Source organism: Lineus longissimus, chromosome 16 (assembly GCF_910592395.1).
Source record: "Lineus longissimus chromosome 16, tnLinLong1.2, whole genome shotgun sequence".
Classification (NCBI taxonomy): Eukaryota; Metazoa; Nemertea; class Pilidiophora; order Heteronemertea; family Lineidae; genus Lineus; species Lineus longissimus.
In genome coordinates this window covers 4,457,288-4,470,034 of record NC_088323.1, presented here as the reverse complement: position 1 = coordinate 4,470,034, position 12,747 = coordinate 4,457,288, and the positions used below count along the sequence as shown (strand labels likewise).

Genomic DNA, 12,747 nt, shown 5'->3' with positions numbered 1-12,747 from the left:
TACCAGGGGCAGGTTTGACTACCAGTGTCAGTCAGCCAGTCTTAGTCTTGACAGCCAGGATAATCTGACAAGGGGCAACATAGTGTCATGCTTCCATGAGAGAGAGAAACAAGAAGACTGTGAGGGCTGGGCAAGGTAGGGAATGACAGCGTTAAAGCTGGAAATGATGGTACACAAATGGGGCACCATTCAAAGATAACCAAAGTAAACACCTGAATACTGCATAGCGGTTTTATTTCTATGAATCAACATTATGTATGTTTGTGACAAAAGAAAAACAATTACCAATTTCTGTCTACCAAAGGTCAGCAATTATGTGCAAGAAGAATTAAAACTACTACATTGCAAAGAACATGATGATGAGCAAAGACATTATCTATCGTTTACGTTATTCGAGCTGTTTATCTTGCAAGTTAAAATCAAGGTGGTGGGATTGAAAACTACTTATTCCAAATGATTTTATTGAATGCTTTGATTCTATTGAACAAAAACAGCTCCCAATTTCTGCCCAACACAGTTAGCAGTACATTTTGTCAATATGCTCAAAAGACCTTTATCATTATGTGTATCAACAGATGCGCCAAAAGTGACTGAATAGTGTTGACACGGAATATTTGGTTTAACAATATGATTATCAGCTGTACATGACCGCTACATGTATCATGAAGAGAATATGGCACATTGGTTTTTGGTGCGGACGGTTCCTAAAAGCGTTTTGAACAAGTGACAACAACAATTATTTTTCCACCTTTACAGTGACTTTTAGCTATTATAGTAATATTGCATCAGCAGGCTTCAAAACTCTTTGCAACCATGGCGATGAAGGACTTAGGATTAAAGGGAGGCCATTAGCTGACCTGTCTTTTATTCAAAAACATAACAAAATCACGGTATACGGTATTATTAGACATTGCTTTTTTCGGCAAGAATCAAACCTTCTGTTATCCTCAAGATCACATACACTGTCCAGAGAATAACAAGACAGAGAACCCAAGGACACCTACACCTACTCGGCAGAAGGAGGACTCAGTATGTTAATTATCAAAAGTTGACAGGACATTCGTGGAAGGGCACATACATATCATAAAGTATAATACTTGATTAGTTGATACACTTGGACTACTTATGCTAGCCCTTTGTTGGTGTGTATGATGATAGCCATTTATTGTGTAGGTGCATTCTTTACAAACAGCTACTGTAAACCCAGAAATATTAGCAGCCATCTCACTAAGCGATTTTGTAAAATTGGAAATTGTCTTGAGACAACCTTGTTAGACACAACAGTCATTTCAACAATTAGATTTTCTTCTTTGCAGCCATGCCTTATTATCTGTAATTGTTGTCGTTGTAACGGGCCAATAAAAGGCACACAAATATTTCTGTGTTTACAGTATTCCATGGATTCCATTTAACATTTATTTCTGCACAGATCTACACAGCCTAGTCATGACAGTCAATGACACTAAATGTTGTTCAATATTGTCATCTTATAATAATTCATTTAATTTCTCCCTGCCATGTGGCTCATCAAAGTCTAGCTCTGGTCCAATTGGGACGATCCCAAAGGTGTTGAGTTTTCTAAATACTCCCATTTTGCGGTAATAACCATCAAGTGTCAACGGAAAATCGACTGAATCACGGACTTCCTGGCTTGAGTAGACATGGCGGACAAATCCCCAAATATTTGGGTAATCCCGTGATATCATCTTCTTGTTGCATTTGAACAACATGTGATAAACTCGATCGAAACGTATCAGTGGTGTGAACAGGAAGATATCTGCCTCCGTCATCACGTTGCCGGTGAGGAAGCGACGTGTCGATAGGATCTCTTCCACTCGATCAAGTGCTTTGAAGACGATGACAACATTTTTGTCGTAATCTTTCTGATTTTGAGAAAAGCCGGCATTGTAAACAGACAAGGCGATGTCACTTGCAATCCACGGCTTCAGTTCATCGATTTCAGCACGTTTGCTCTCTGGATACAGATCCAATGCCTTCTGTTCAGGGGTATTACCAAAAGCATTGAATTCCCGACAGAACATCTCCATGATGTCAGATGATTCATTACTGACGATCGTATTCTGTTTCTTATCCCACAAAATCGGGACCGTCGCCCTGCCATTGAAATCTTTATCGACAAGCTTGTAGATTTCCAATATGTGTTTACACCCATTTACAGTGTCAATGGTACAAGGTGGCTTAGGATCGTCAGAGAAGGTCCACCCCTTTTCAGCATCCTGATAACCAAAAACATCCACAGACACAACATCTGCAAGCCCCTTCACTTTCCTGGCAAACAGCGCCCTGTGTGCAAAGGGACACGGCATAGCCACATAGAGATGGTATCTGCCGGCTTCTGCAGGGAAACCACTGGATCCATCAGCTGTTATTCGGTTTCTGAAGGCACCTGGTGTTCTTAATATAGCCTCTGACATCTCGAATGAACAAAAACGACGGATTCTAAGAGATATTCGAAGAAACTGAAGAGCTTTCAGTTGCAAAATCATGAAAAATGAACACGAACAGCAAGTTTCTTCTGCCAAAGGCAAGCCTCAACTCGCCAATAACAATGTCGATGATGACGTCAAGTCACTGTAGATATCTGCTGCGTCATCCGAGGAAAATTGCCAATATTTTCAAAGTTCCTGTATTTTATACATTGAGTATTGTCCGATTATTGCATGAAATGCAGGGAATGTAATGGATTTTGGGGGTTGGCGACTCGGAAAATCCTCATCAGCCGTTGTCACGCCATCTTATGTTGGAAAGTGGAACTGAAAAATGTATCAAACCAACACGGGACCATCTCAAAAAAAATTTCTTCGACAAACCGAGTAGCGGAAAGCGTGTGATTGATGGAGCAAAGGCCCCTGAAGTCCAGTTAGCGTGATTATCGCGCTAAACAATGGGATAAGCCAGGAAAGGAGCGCTGTGAAAAGGGAAGATAACTGTGAGTTCTCATTGTTTATAATGGGATAAAAGCCAGGAAAATAGTACTATAAGAAGGGAAGGGTGAACCTTACTATATAATTCCTCCAAGGGTGAACGCATAGTACTCTTCCCTTCTCATAGTAACAGTACACTAATCGAAGACGGAGACAACTTCGCCGAAGACAGCCAGCGGTGGAATGAATTCGTTGTTGTGGTCGTTAAATTTGTCTAAACGTAAAACTGCAGATGGGGACGGGATCGAATGTGTCCAGCAACGATGCGACGAGGGCTGTATTTAACTTTTTGGTCTTAGGAGGGGGTCAATTGTCATCTGTTGTTGCAGGCATCATCTTGTCAAAGTTTTGTTCACGCAGGATAAAATGAAAACGGGACTAAAAAAAATACCACAAAATGAGGAACGAGCTTGAAAAATGGTACGTTCCTTACTTGGTGTTTTTCCTTCCACCACTTTTTTTGTCCAAAATTTCCGATTAATTGTGGTTCAAACTGCGTAATTAAGCGTGCTAAAACAATTTTTTGCTCTCAACATCAGAGCCAAAGACAACTGGTAACTTTTCAGATGTTTATATGCGACTGTTCTATCGAAGAATCAAAGTATTTTACGAAATAATTGGTCTCAAAATGTAAAATATTTTTCAGGGGGCAGCTCAAAAGTTACCAAAATAACCCAGAGTTTGCTGCGGACTTGATATAGAGATAGACAGAAGAGGTGTTATAAATGGCTGCACCAGCTGATGAAGACAATAAGGGAGGCTGCGTGAAGAAGCTTCCCTCATCTACAGTTCGCCTTATTGGGAGTACCCAAGTCATCACATCGCCGCTAAGTGTTGTAAAGGAATTGTTGGAGAACTCCTTGGATGCTAACAGCACAAATATACAAATTAAACTTGTGAGTAAACTTTGTTTTAATTTCATTTTGATTTATGATCAAGTTGAAAATGCCATTGAATAACTGAGATATGCTATGGCAGGAAAAAGGGGCACAGGCCCATCCTGCAATATGAGACTGAGAAAGCACCAAAGGTTCAATCTTAGAAATGAGGGAAGGTCTAGCGGAGCCCTTCGCCACAAAAAACTTGGAAATATAAGTGCTGCAATACGTTTTCTAGGGATCTGATTGACCTGGGAGGGGGGGGGGTCACGTACACCGAATGTGATCCTAATGAGCCACCCTCTATTTTTTTCAATTAAAATGTGTATTTCCAGGAGAATTTTGGATTTGATAAGATAGAAGTGAGGGATAATGGCTCTGGCATCAAAACCGAGGATACAGAATTCATGGGACAGCCACATTATACTTCAAAGATAAAGTCACATGCAGACTTGGAGGGCTTGGTTTCTTATGGATTTAGAGGAGAGGCATTAGGTGAGTCCTCATGATAGGTACTTCCAGGAAAATCTGGGAGATCAGTGGTACATTGGTTAGAGCCAGCTCAAAGCCCGGGGATTGTGGTTTCTGGGTTGACTATCTGAATCTTATCTTCAGCATTTTGAGTGAATGCATTGATGTACACGTTTAGACATGCAGTTGCTGATTGAAGAATTAGTTTCTCTGTTTGAAAATTTAACTCAGATAACTTCTGATGTATATTCTAGGTTCCTTATGTGCTGTTTCTAATGTTGCCATAACAACTAAGACAGCTGATGACCTTATCGGCTATACATACAGTCTGGACCACAAGGGACAGATCAAGTCGAAGACTCCTTCACACATGGGACAAGGTTGGTTGATTTGATTACAAATATTAAAGCTCTGAGCTTGTGAGAAATTAAGCCACTCATTGTGGTTGAAGACTAAGTCAATACACAAATAAACCTTATTGGCACCAAAGTGTAGTGGCACACAAAAACACGGTTCTGGCCTGTGCAATAGCTAGTCTACTCAAGCAGACTAAAGCTCCCAACTTTTTTATTTTTCAGGGACCACAGTCATTGCAACATGTCTTTTCAAAGACCTCCCAGTCCGGCGCCAGTTCTATAACACAGCAAAAAAGAAAAAAGAATGCTTGAAAAATGTTGAAGATTTAGTTATGGCATTTGGTATCATTCATCCAGAGATTCGCCTTACTTTACACCATAATAAGGAGAGTCTTTGGCAGAAGAGTGTCGTGGCTAATTACAGAATGGTGCTGCTTAATGTTCTTGGGTCTGCTTGTGTGAATTTCATGGAGTACCACGACTACCATGATGAGGAGGTATGTATCTCATGATGTACATTCAGAGGAGGGTCTCGAGATAAAGTTGGGCCAGCACTGATGGTCATGGTTATCACAAACTTCCATTGGTATGATAGAGGGTACTAAGTTGTGCCTAGTTATTCAACGATATTGACTTGGCACAGTGATAGTTGGACTCGCAATCAACCGGCTCAAGTTCCACACTCTTGCACTTTGTGTTCACTAAAAATCAACTCTCTAAATCTCAAATTATCGATATGTAATGCCCAATTTCTTCCAGGTGGACATTGAATCGTACCTGCCACGCCCTAGTTCAAACCTACAGGTGACTGGCAGAACCAATAGTGATCGCACATTCATATTTGTCAACAAAAGACCAGTTATCAACAAAGACATTGAAAAGGTACAGTGTATGTAGTGTTATTCAGTTGATCAATTCCAGATCCTTGTTACTCTTAAAGATTGTTACATCAATGATCAATGAAAGTGCAGCAACTTCAGCTAGTTTACTGACTTTTTAAAATGTAATGTAATAGGTCATCTTGTGATGTCACACAATATAAATGGCAGCTTCCTTTGACGAGTGCCGTGTTTTTGGCAGGAATGGTTAGCCAGACATGAAGATATAGTAGCCACGTCGGACTACAAACTCGAGTTCACTGGGACCTCCTGTTCAAATGTGGGTTGCATGATTATTCCAGGATTGAGAATACTTCTGCTCATATTTCCAGCTTCTCAAAAAGTACTTCACAGCAGGGACCAACTCAGAAACATCACGATATCCGGTTGCTTTTGTGAGTCTTAACGTGACACCTACTGGTCTAGATGTGAACCTCGACCCCAACAAAACACAAGTAATGTTCCACCATAAGGTACCGTCACTGACAAATCTTTCAAATTCATATATCTTTAATTAAACTGTCACTCTATAACTTTAAATCTGTCGTGTCACGAGGTCAAAGTATTTTCAGTAGGAGAAAAATGTCTCTGTGCTGACACATTTCCCATTTAGAAGTCAAGGAGCCATATTTTCCAGTCAGCTTAATCTTACTCCTCAAAGAGCATAGCATTTGTTATGCACAAATCATGGCAGAATTCAGTAACATTTTGAACGCTTTTAACTTTGATTGCCTAACTTAGGAGTCCAATCTTCTTCATTTTCAGGTGGAAATTCTCGAAGCGTTGGAAAATTTGTTATCTGATCTGTATGGCTCCTTGGAAGAAAAGATGAAATCAAAAGAGTCAGAGAATGTTGATTTGGAGAATAACAATGACAATGACAAACAGCATCAAATGAAGCCGGACAATTTGTACTCAAGTGTTGACGAAGTTGATTGTGGATCTAGAGTTGACTTAGAGTCAAGAAATTTAGAGGAAGAGAAGTACGGCTGTGGATCTGTTGTTGTTGTATCTCAGCATTGTGACCTTGGTGAGACAAACACTGACTTGGAAGGCAGATTTACATTGAGAGATGTCACATCTGCTTCTGTGAACAGGGAAAGGGAGGATTGTTTGGTTTCAAAAGAGAAGGATTCTGTGACAATGGGAGAGGGGGAGGATCCTAATTCATGTGCTTATATCGGTAACTCCAGTAACTTGAGAAGTGATGATGGTTTTATGCATGGTACTGTACTTATGCCTCATAATGCCTATCACTCGTCCAATAATGTTGAAATTGGGGCAAGTGATGTCATTTTTCACCAGAGGGTATCAGGTGGTAACCTGGGTGCAACAGTAGAGGACAAGAGTCTTTATGAATCAAATGTTTTGGAAGATTTCAATGAAATCTTTGAGCACCCACTTTTGCAAGATTTGCAAGCAGGAACAACTGGTGATAGAATTACAAATCAAAAACCTGGTTTTGTTTTTAGTGATTTGGACACAAATAATAGACCTAGCTGTGGATCAGAAGAAAGAGATGCAGCCAGGGATGTTTCAATGGATTTTGAACAGCAGTCGAGTTTTCGTGACCAATGTGATATTCTGAGTGGTGGTTATGAAAAACTTCATAAAGCAATGGGGCCTAAAGGGGATGATCTTTCATTGCTTGGTCAGCGCAGAATAAGTGCTGCATCAGACTCCGAGGCTTCATGGGACAGCATGATGGCGGTGCCATCTGAGAACAAGTCCGGCAGCTATACTCAACTTCACGAAGGAGATTCAAAACTTGTTGGTGGAGAGCAGATTGATGGTGCGGAGGATATGGAATCTTTATCAAAAGAGGGACCCCAGGGACGATTGTCGATCAGTGATATTTGGAGCAAAGGAACTGGGCTTGTTGATAAATGTGGGAGGAGTGTGGAGGTAAGAATTATTCAGAAAGGCATATTAACCTGTCACCTTTGTATTTAACTAATCCATAGATGAATTTCCATTCCTGTTCTTGTGGTTGGTGCGTTCAGCCCATCACCTGAGTTAGGCAATGCTGAGACCATCTGTCGGTGGACGAGTGACTGGGATATGCACCTTAAAATTTGATCCGTCTCCCTTTTTGTCTTTTTCAGCCCGTGAAACTCCTCACAGCTCGTCCATCGGTGTCTGCTAGCAAAAGCAGCTGTGCTGCTGAGGCCCAGAATAGACCAGTGAAGAGAGCAGTTACAGCTGAACTGAGTGCAGGGCAGAAGACACTGATGGAGTCCATGGGAAAACCAAGCACAACACCAAACACAGCTTTTGAACTTTTTGTCAAAGACCATAAGGATATCGGTAAGGGACTGTCTCAAAATTATTCGATGCCCGAAAGCAATAGAATGTTTGGTCTTTCCATGAACCACATTCTTTTCAAGAGACTGGACAGGGAGGCATAACGCAACACGGGTTATAAGCTGCTAATACCAAAGTGGTTAAAAATAGGCTTATTAGAGAAACTCAACAGCCAGATCGAAGTCTCGAACTCATTTCCCCTGACTGGACATGTTACCTATCTCTGCATCGGACCCATATTACTACATTTTGTAAAACCTTTTTCTTGATTTCAGTCATGGCGGACAATCCAGACGCAGACAGGTTTGAAGTTAAGTACCTTCTGAAACAGGAATGGAGCGAGCTTCAATCGCCAGAGAGAAAGCAGTATGAAGATATGGAATATAAGGAGAGAGAAAGGTGATTCTTTAAAGGGATAATGTAGTCACTGGATAACAGATAAGAGGGAGGGAGGGCACTATCTTTGCTTTCAGTATTCCACACGCGTAATCAGGATCCCCTTGGACCTCTCCATTTAAACAGTTTTATTCATTCCTAGGTACTGGCAAGACTCCCTTGTTCAACAGAAAGAAAAGCACAAAAAGGGAGTTGAAGAGGTATCAAAAGACAGCATCGTCAGAAATTCAGGGGATAATATGGCATCCAAATCTGGCGAGAGAGTGGCTAAACCATCTCAAAAGAAGAGGAAGGTTGAGAAGATCATTATTGATGATAGCAAGCCAGAACACAGAGATGGTCAAACAGTAACGTTCTCCTTGGATGAGTTGAAAGCCAAGTTTTCTTTGGGTTTCAAGTTGACGCAGAGGTAAGAGCATTGAGGCAGGGCTTTCATAATGCATGTGATCCATTATCTTCTTGAAGCATTCTTGATGGCTGTCAGGAATGTATCGGCAACGTTGGGAACATTCTGCAAAGAAATGACATGACATTGAATCTGCAAGCCTACATGTCTCTTATCCGATTCCTTCCTGATCAAAATCCAACTTGTTGGATCTTGTCGGCAACATAAATCTGTCTGGAATCTTTGGGGGGTGGGGGGCGGGGGGATACATTGGAAATAGGTCAGGAACAAAATATGTAGCAGATCCTTCAGTCATTGGGAAGGGAGGTTTTTTTGTACCTTGTGCCTATGTCCAGGCAAACGTCTTTTCATTTTGTGACCAAACTTTGACGTACTCCTGTGCTTTATTTCCTAGTCAAAGACAAGAAGATCGACCAAACCCAATCGGTCCACTGAAGTCCCTCGGGATCTGGACTTGTTGTCATGGTAACAAACTGTTGTTGTTCAACCACTGGAGAGCACAGGAGATTCTACTCTACCATAAGATGATGGCAAATCACCAGATCTTATGCGAACCAATGAATATGACGATCAAACTAAAGTAAGGAGGCTGTTGTGTTTCTTGGTTTGCACTGACCAATAGTTTCAGCTAAGCCAAGTTTAGAGTCTGCATTCATTTTGAGTGCTCAATCATGGGATTAGGTATACATGTGCTATCATTTAAGCATAATCAGGAAATAATTCAAGGGTCTTTAAACCTTTATAAAACCAAAGAAATCAATAAATATGATCAGCATCAATATAATGTAATTTTGCAATTGAATAGCCAGATTGAATAGCCAGTTGCAAATGCGAAAATAAAATGCACATAAATAACACTGGCTCTACTGCATGCATTTGATTTCATTTTCAGGTTTGATGCATCATTAATTGAGGTATTAGACAGCCTAAAGAAGAAACAATACTTTCCTGATACCAACCACTTCATTGAAGATGAAAGGTTGATCAAGAATGGCTTCAGAGTGAAAAAAGTTGGAGGTAGGTTTGTTCCATTTGTTGAGGGGGGGGGGGGGGGGGGGGGGGGTATGGAAAAGGCAACATCCTGATTCTTGCTGGCAACTTTGGCCAAATCCTTGGACCCGCCAATATTGCACATCTGGTGGCCCAGGTCATTTGCTTATCCTTCAGTTAAAAAAATTGGCTTACTGTCAGAATCTTTTCCTTTCTCTCATGAGTGCAAACAACTTCACTCCCTGTGCCTTGGCTCTACAGTTTTGTCAAAATGGTATTTTTTCAACCGATAGATACAAACGACTACGAGATTGTGCAAATGACGGCATCATTGATTACTTGGTATGACGAAAGCGACCTCAAAGAAATCTTGAATCATATCCAGCAGAGTCCACAAGCAACGCTGAAAGAGTGTCGACCCCTCAAGGTCATCAATTATTTCAAGGTCAGTGAGAGCTCCTTTCTATTGTAAGTATTTCAATGGCAGGTATCGCTGAGCCGAGTTGGTCATTTGGCTAGTCTATCTCACAATTTGTCCACTGGCTGTGGGAGAAGCCAGGGTTGTATCTCTGGGCCATTTGGTTTTGATAAAACTTTATTCCTGAATGCCCACAGCACCCAAAGTCTTTTGAGACGCAATTAATAGTGTGCTTGTTTTCTCATGTTTAATTCTATCACATCCTACTAAATTGCCTAACTAATACGTTTAATCTAAATTTTCAGGCTGAAGCAGTAAGAATGAGTCGGCACTTATCGAGTAACATTGGTCGATCTGAAATTGTAGACATACTAGATCAAACCTGGGACACATTACCTCATGACACAGACACCTGCCTGCATGGCAAACCTATTACACATGTTCTTTATGACCTTGACCAGTTACCTGGGACCCAGTATACACAGTCTACACAGGATTGAATAGTGCAAATACATTCTTATACAAGAGCTAAGGGGGTCAGAGTAGTAGTCTTCAGGTGACTTTTATGCCCAGTTATCTAAACATTTTTCAGAGTGGATTTTGCATCCGAACTGTTCATGTCCTGGAATGGCCTGTTAGAAAGTATATGTATGTCTATGTCCTGCATTAGATCTGATCTTAAAATGTACTCAAAACTTGGTTCCAAATAAAAATATACCGTAATTATTCGGTAGCATGTTTTAATGTGTGATGGAAGTCTTGTTCATTCATGCTAGAAGTAGTAAATACCTATACATCTTGTAGTTGTACTGTACATCTGTAGTTCTACTTTAGTTTAAACATACCAGAGAGTGTGTCACAACCAACCGTAAAGAACATCACAACAACTATGAGGGAGATTACAGCAACATGGATGGGAACAACATGCAGAAAACACGGAAAGTTCAACTGGTGTTGACATGCATGTTGTCACGACTGCTTGCAAAGACCACCTTGCCAGGGGTCACGAGGGACAACGGCATCATTATAACATCCGAAATGTGTCCAACTCCTCAGTATTCAGACTTCTCAGTGTGCAAGTGACTTGGGGCATGCCCACATGGGTTCCATTGCCAAATCCAGAGATTGGTCAGAATTTCTAAGTTAGTGAGTAAGTAATGATGGGCAGGGGCATCATTAGTACCACATTGAGCTTGGTCAGACTCCTCAGAGTGAGTGATGAGGGACATGGATAATATTGCCAAATCCAGAGATGGGTCAGACTCTTCCAAGACCAAGTGAGTGAGTAATGAGGGACAGGGGCATCATTACCACATCAAGAGATGATATCCGCACCATCATCTGTCACCCCAAAGTGACCAAGATTCTGGGTTGGCAAGCATGTAACCCTGAGCATTAGGTAGGCTCAAATAAATGACAAACTCAACTCCATGTCACTTTACTTTAGGTTTACTTTTAAAAACACATAACTTACATCATGTTTACAATATTCTTAAACAGACAACAAAGGATAAACTCCATTCAATCATTCACTCCATCTGAGAATTGTCTTCAATTGAACAATATTCCTAGGACAAGACACTAATGGAATGGAGAAGATCATCTCCTAATCCATTTCAAGTCCGACTCTGAAAATCGTCTTTCTCCAACAAGAATTTTAGAGTATTCTGACTATTCATCAGTCATGTCAGTGCAGTTCAAACAGAATTGGATCTGAATGTCTTGTTCTCGCTCTTTTTCTCAAAATACAGTTTACTTTGAACAAACTTTGTTCTCCTGAGCCAACTGATATCCAGAGTTACTGGTCTTCTTCTTTCTGTGTCAATGAGGCCAAGGTGTGAGGTTCAGAATCGTAGACTGCAATGCTTGATGATGACAATGATTGACATTTCATTACTGCCACAATAAACTGAAACGAAAGCAATGAAACAACTTCAATAGATCTTCAGTGATTTTTTGCATTAAAAACAGAATGGCAAGTTTTACAACAGTGTGTACCATTGAGTGAATCCTTTAAAGAAGTGGGCCTACGGCTACCAACCAGAGGACACTCAGGCTACGAAGGAGAGATATCGGCCCACCAGTCCCACCACCATGCAGTGGAGAGGCCAGGGAAAGCCAAAACTCTTATTTGAGTACTTCTTTAACGACAACGGCAAGTAACTCCCCAATTTTACAAAGGCTAAAGTTAAATTTATGATTGACAGACTATTAATCTTTACCTGAAGAAAGTTATTTCTGGCATTCCTGGCTCGCTACCTCTCTTGAAACCTGCAAAGAAACAGAAAAGATATTTCAATTGAAGACATAACCAGAAGCTAGGCCGGCTAGGGTAAACTTTAAAGGGGGACAAATGAAAGGCAGAAGTTCTGTGCACTGCCTGCGCATGCATGATGCATGCATCGATGCACGTTGTAAAAATCCAAATATAAAAAAGGCAAAATGTTGCAAATTTAAATTACCTAAATACAAGACTGTGGGAACAAATCCCCAATGAAATGCGGTTTTTGTGATCCCCAGGACCGTAGCGATCCTTTTCTTCGTCTCTGGTTTTAACTGAACCATGCTTTAGTTGGGAAAATGGGTAGTTTATGGCACGAAAGATTTCGATATTTTGATGTTTTTTCCTAATTTTTGATAAACCTTTCTGACTAATTCCACATCGGCCGTGGGATGCCCTACAGCGGACAGTGGCGTAATCGCCG

General features: G+C 40.9%; 2 protein-coding genes across 2 annotated transcripts; one reads left to right on the top strand and one right to left on the bottom strand.

Annotated features, from left to right (window-relative positions):
- Window positions 1–217: 217 nt before the first annotated feature.
- On the bottom strand, window positions 218–2,741 carry LOC135500485 (glutathionyl-hydroquinone reductase YqjG-like). Its single transcript, XM_064791998.1, has one exon. The coding sequence runs from the start codon at window positions 2,505–2,507 to the stop codon at window positions 1,488–1,490; it is 1,020 nt and encodes a 339-aa protein (XP_064648068.1). The 5' UTR covers window positions 2,508–2,741; the 3' UTR covers window positions 218–1,487.
- Window positions 2,742–3,392: 651 nt separating this feature from the next.
- LOC135500451 (PMS1 protein homolog 1-like) lies at window positions 3,393–10,772 on the top strand. The gene is made up of 15 exons (XM_064791939.1): window positions 3,393–3,499; window positions 3,592–3,841; window positions 4,159–4,318; window positions 4,549–4,674; window positions 4,873–5,147; window positions 5,410–5,532; window positions 5,861–6,001; window positions 6,294–7,433; window positions 7,634–7,835; window positions 8,108–8,231; window positions 8,371–8,637; window positions 9,029–9,214; window positions 9,527–9,651; window positions 9,918–10,069; window positions 10,348–10,772. Exons 2-15 carry the CDS (start codon window positions 3,671–3,673, stop codon window positions 10,540–10,542), a joined length of 3,387 nt encoding a protein of 1,128 aa, XP_064648009.1. The 5' UTR covers window positions 3,393–3,499; window positions 3,592–3,670; the 3' UTR covers window positions 10,543–10,772.
- The last annotated feature ends 1,975 nt before the right edge of the window (window positions 10,773–12,747 follow it).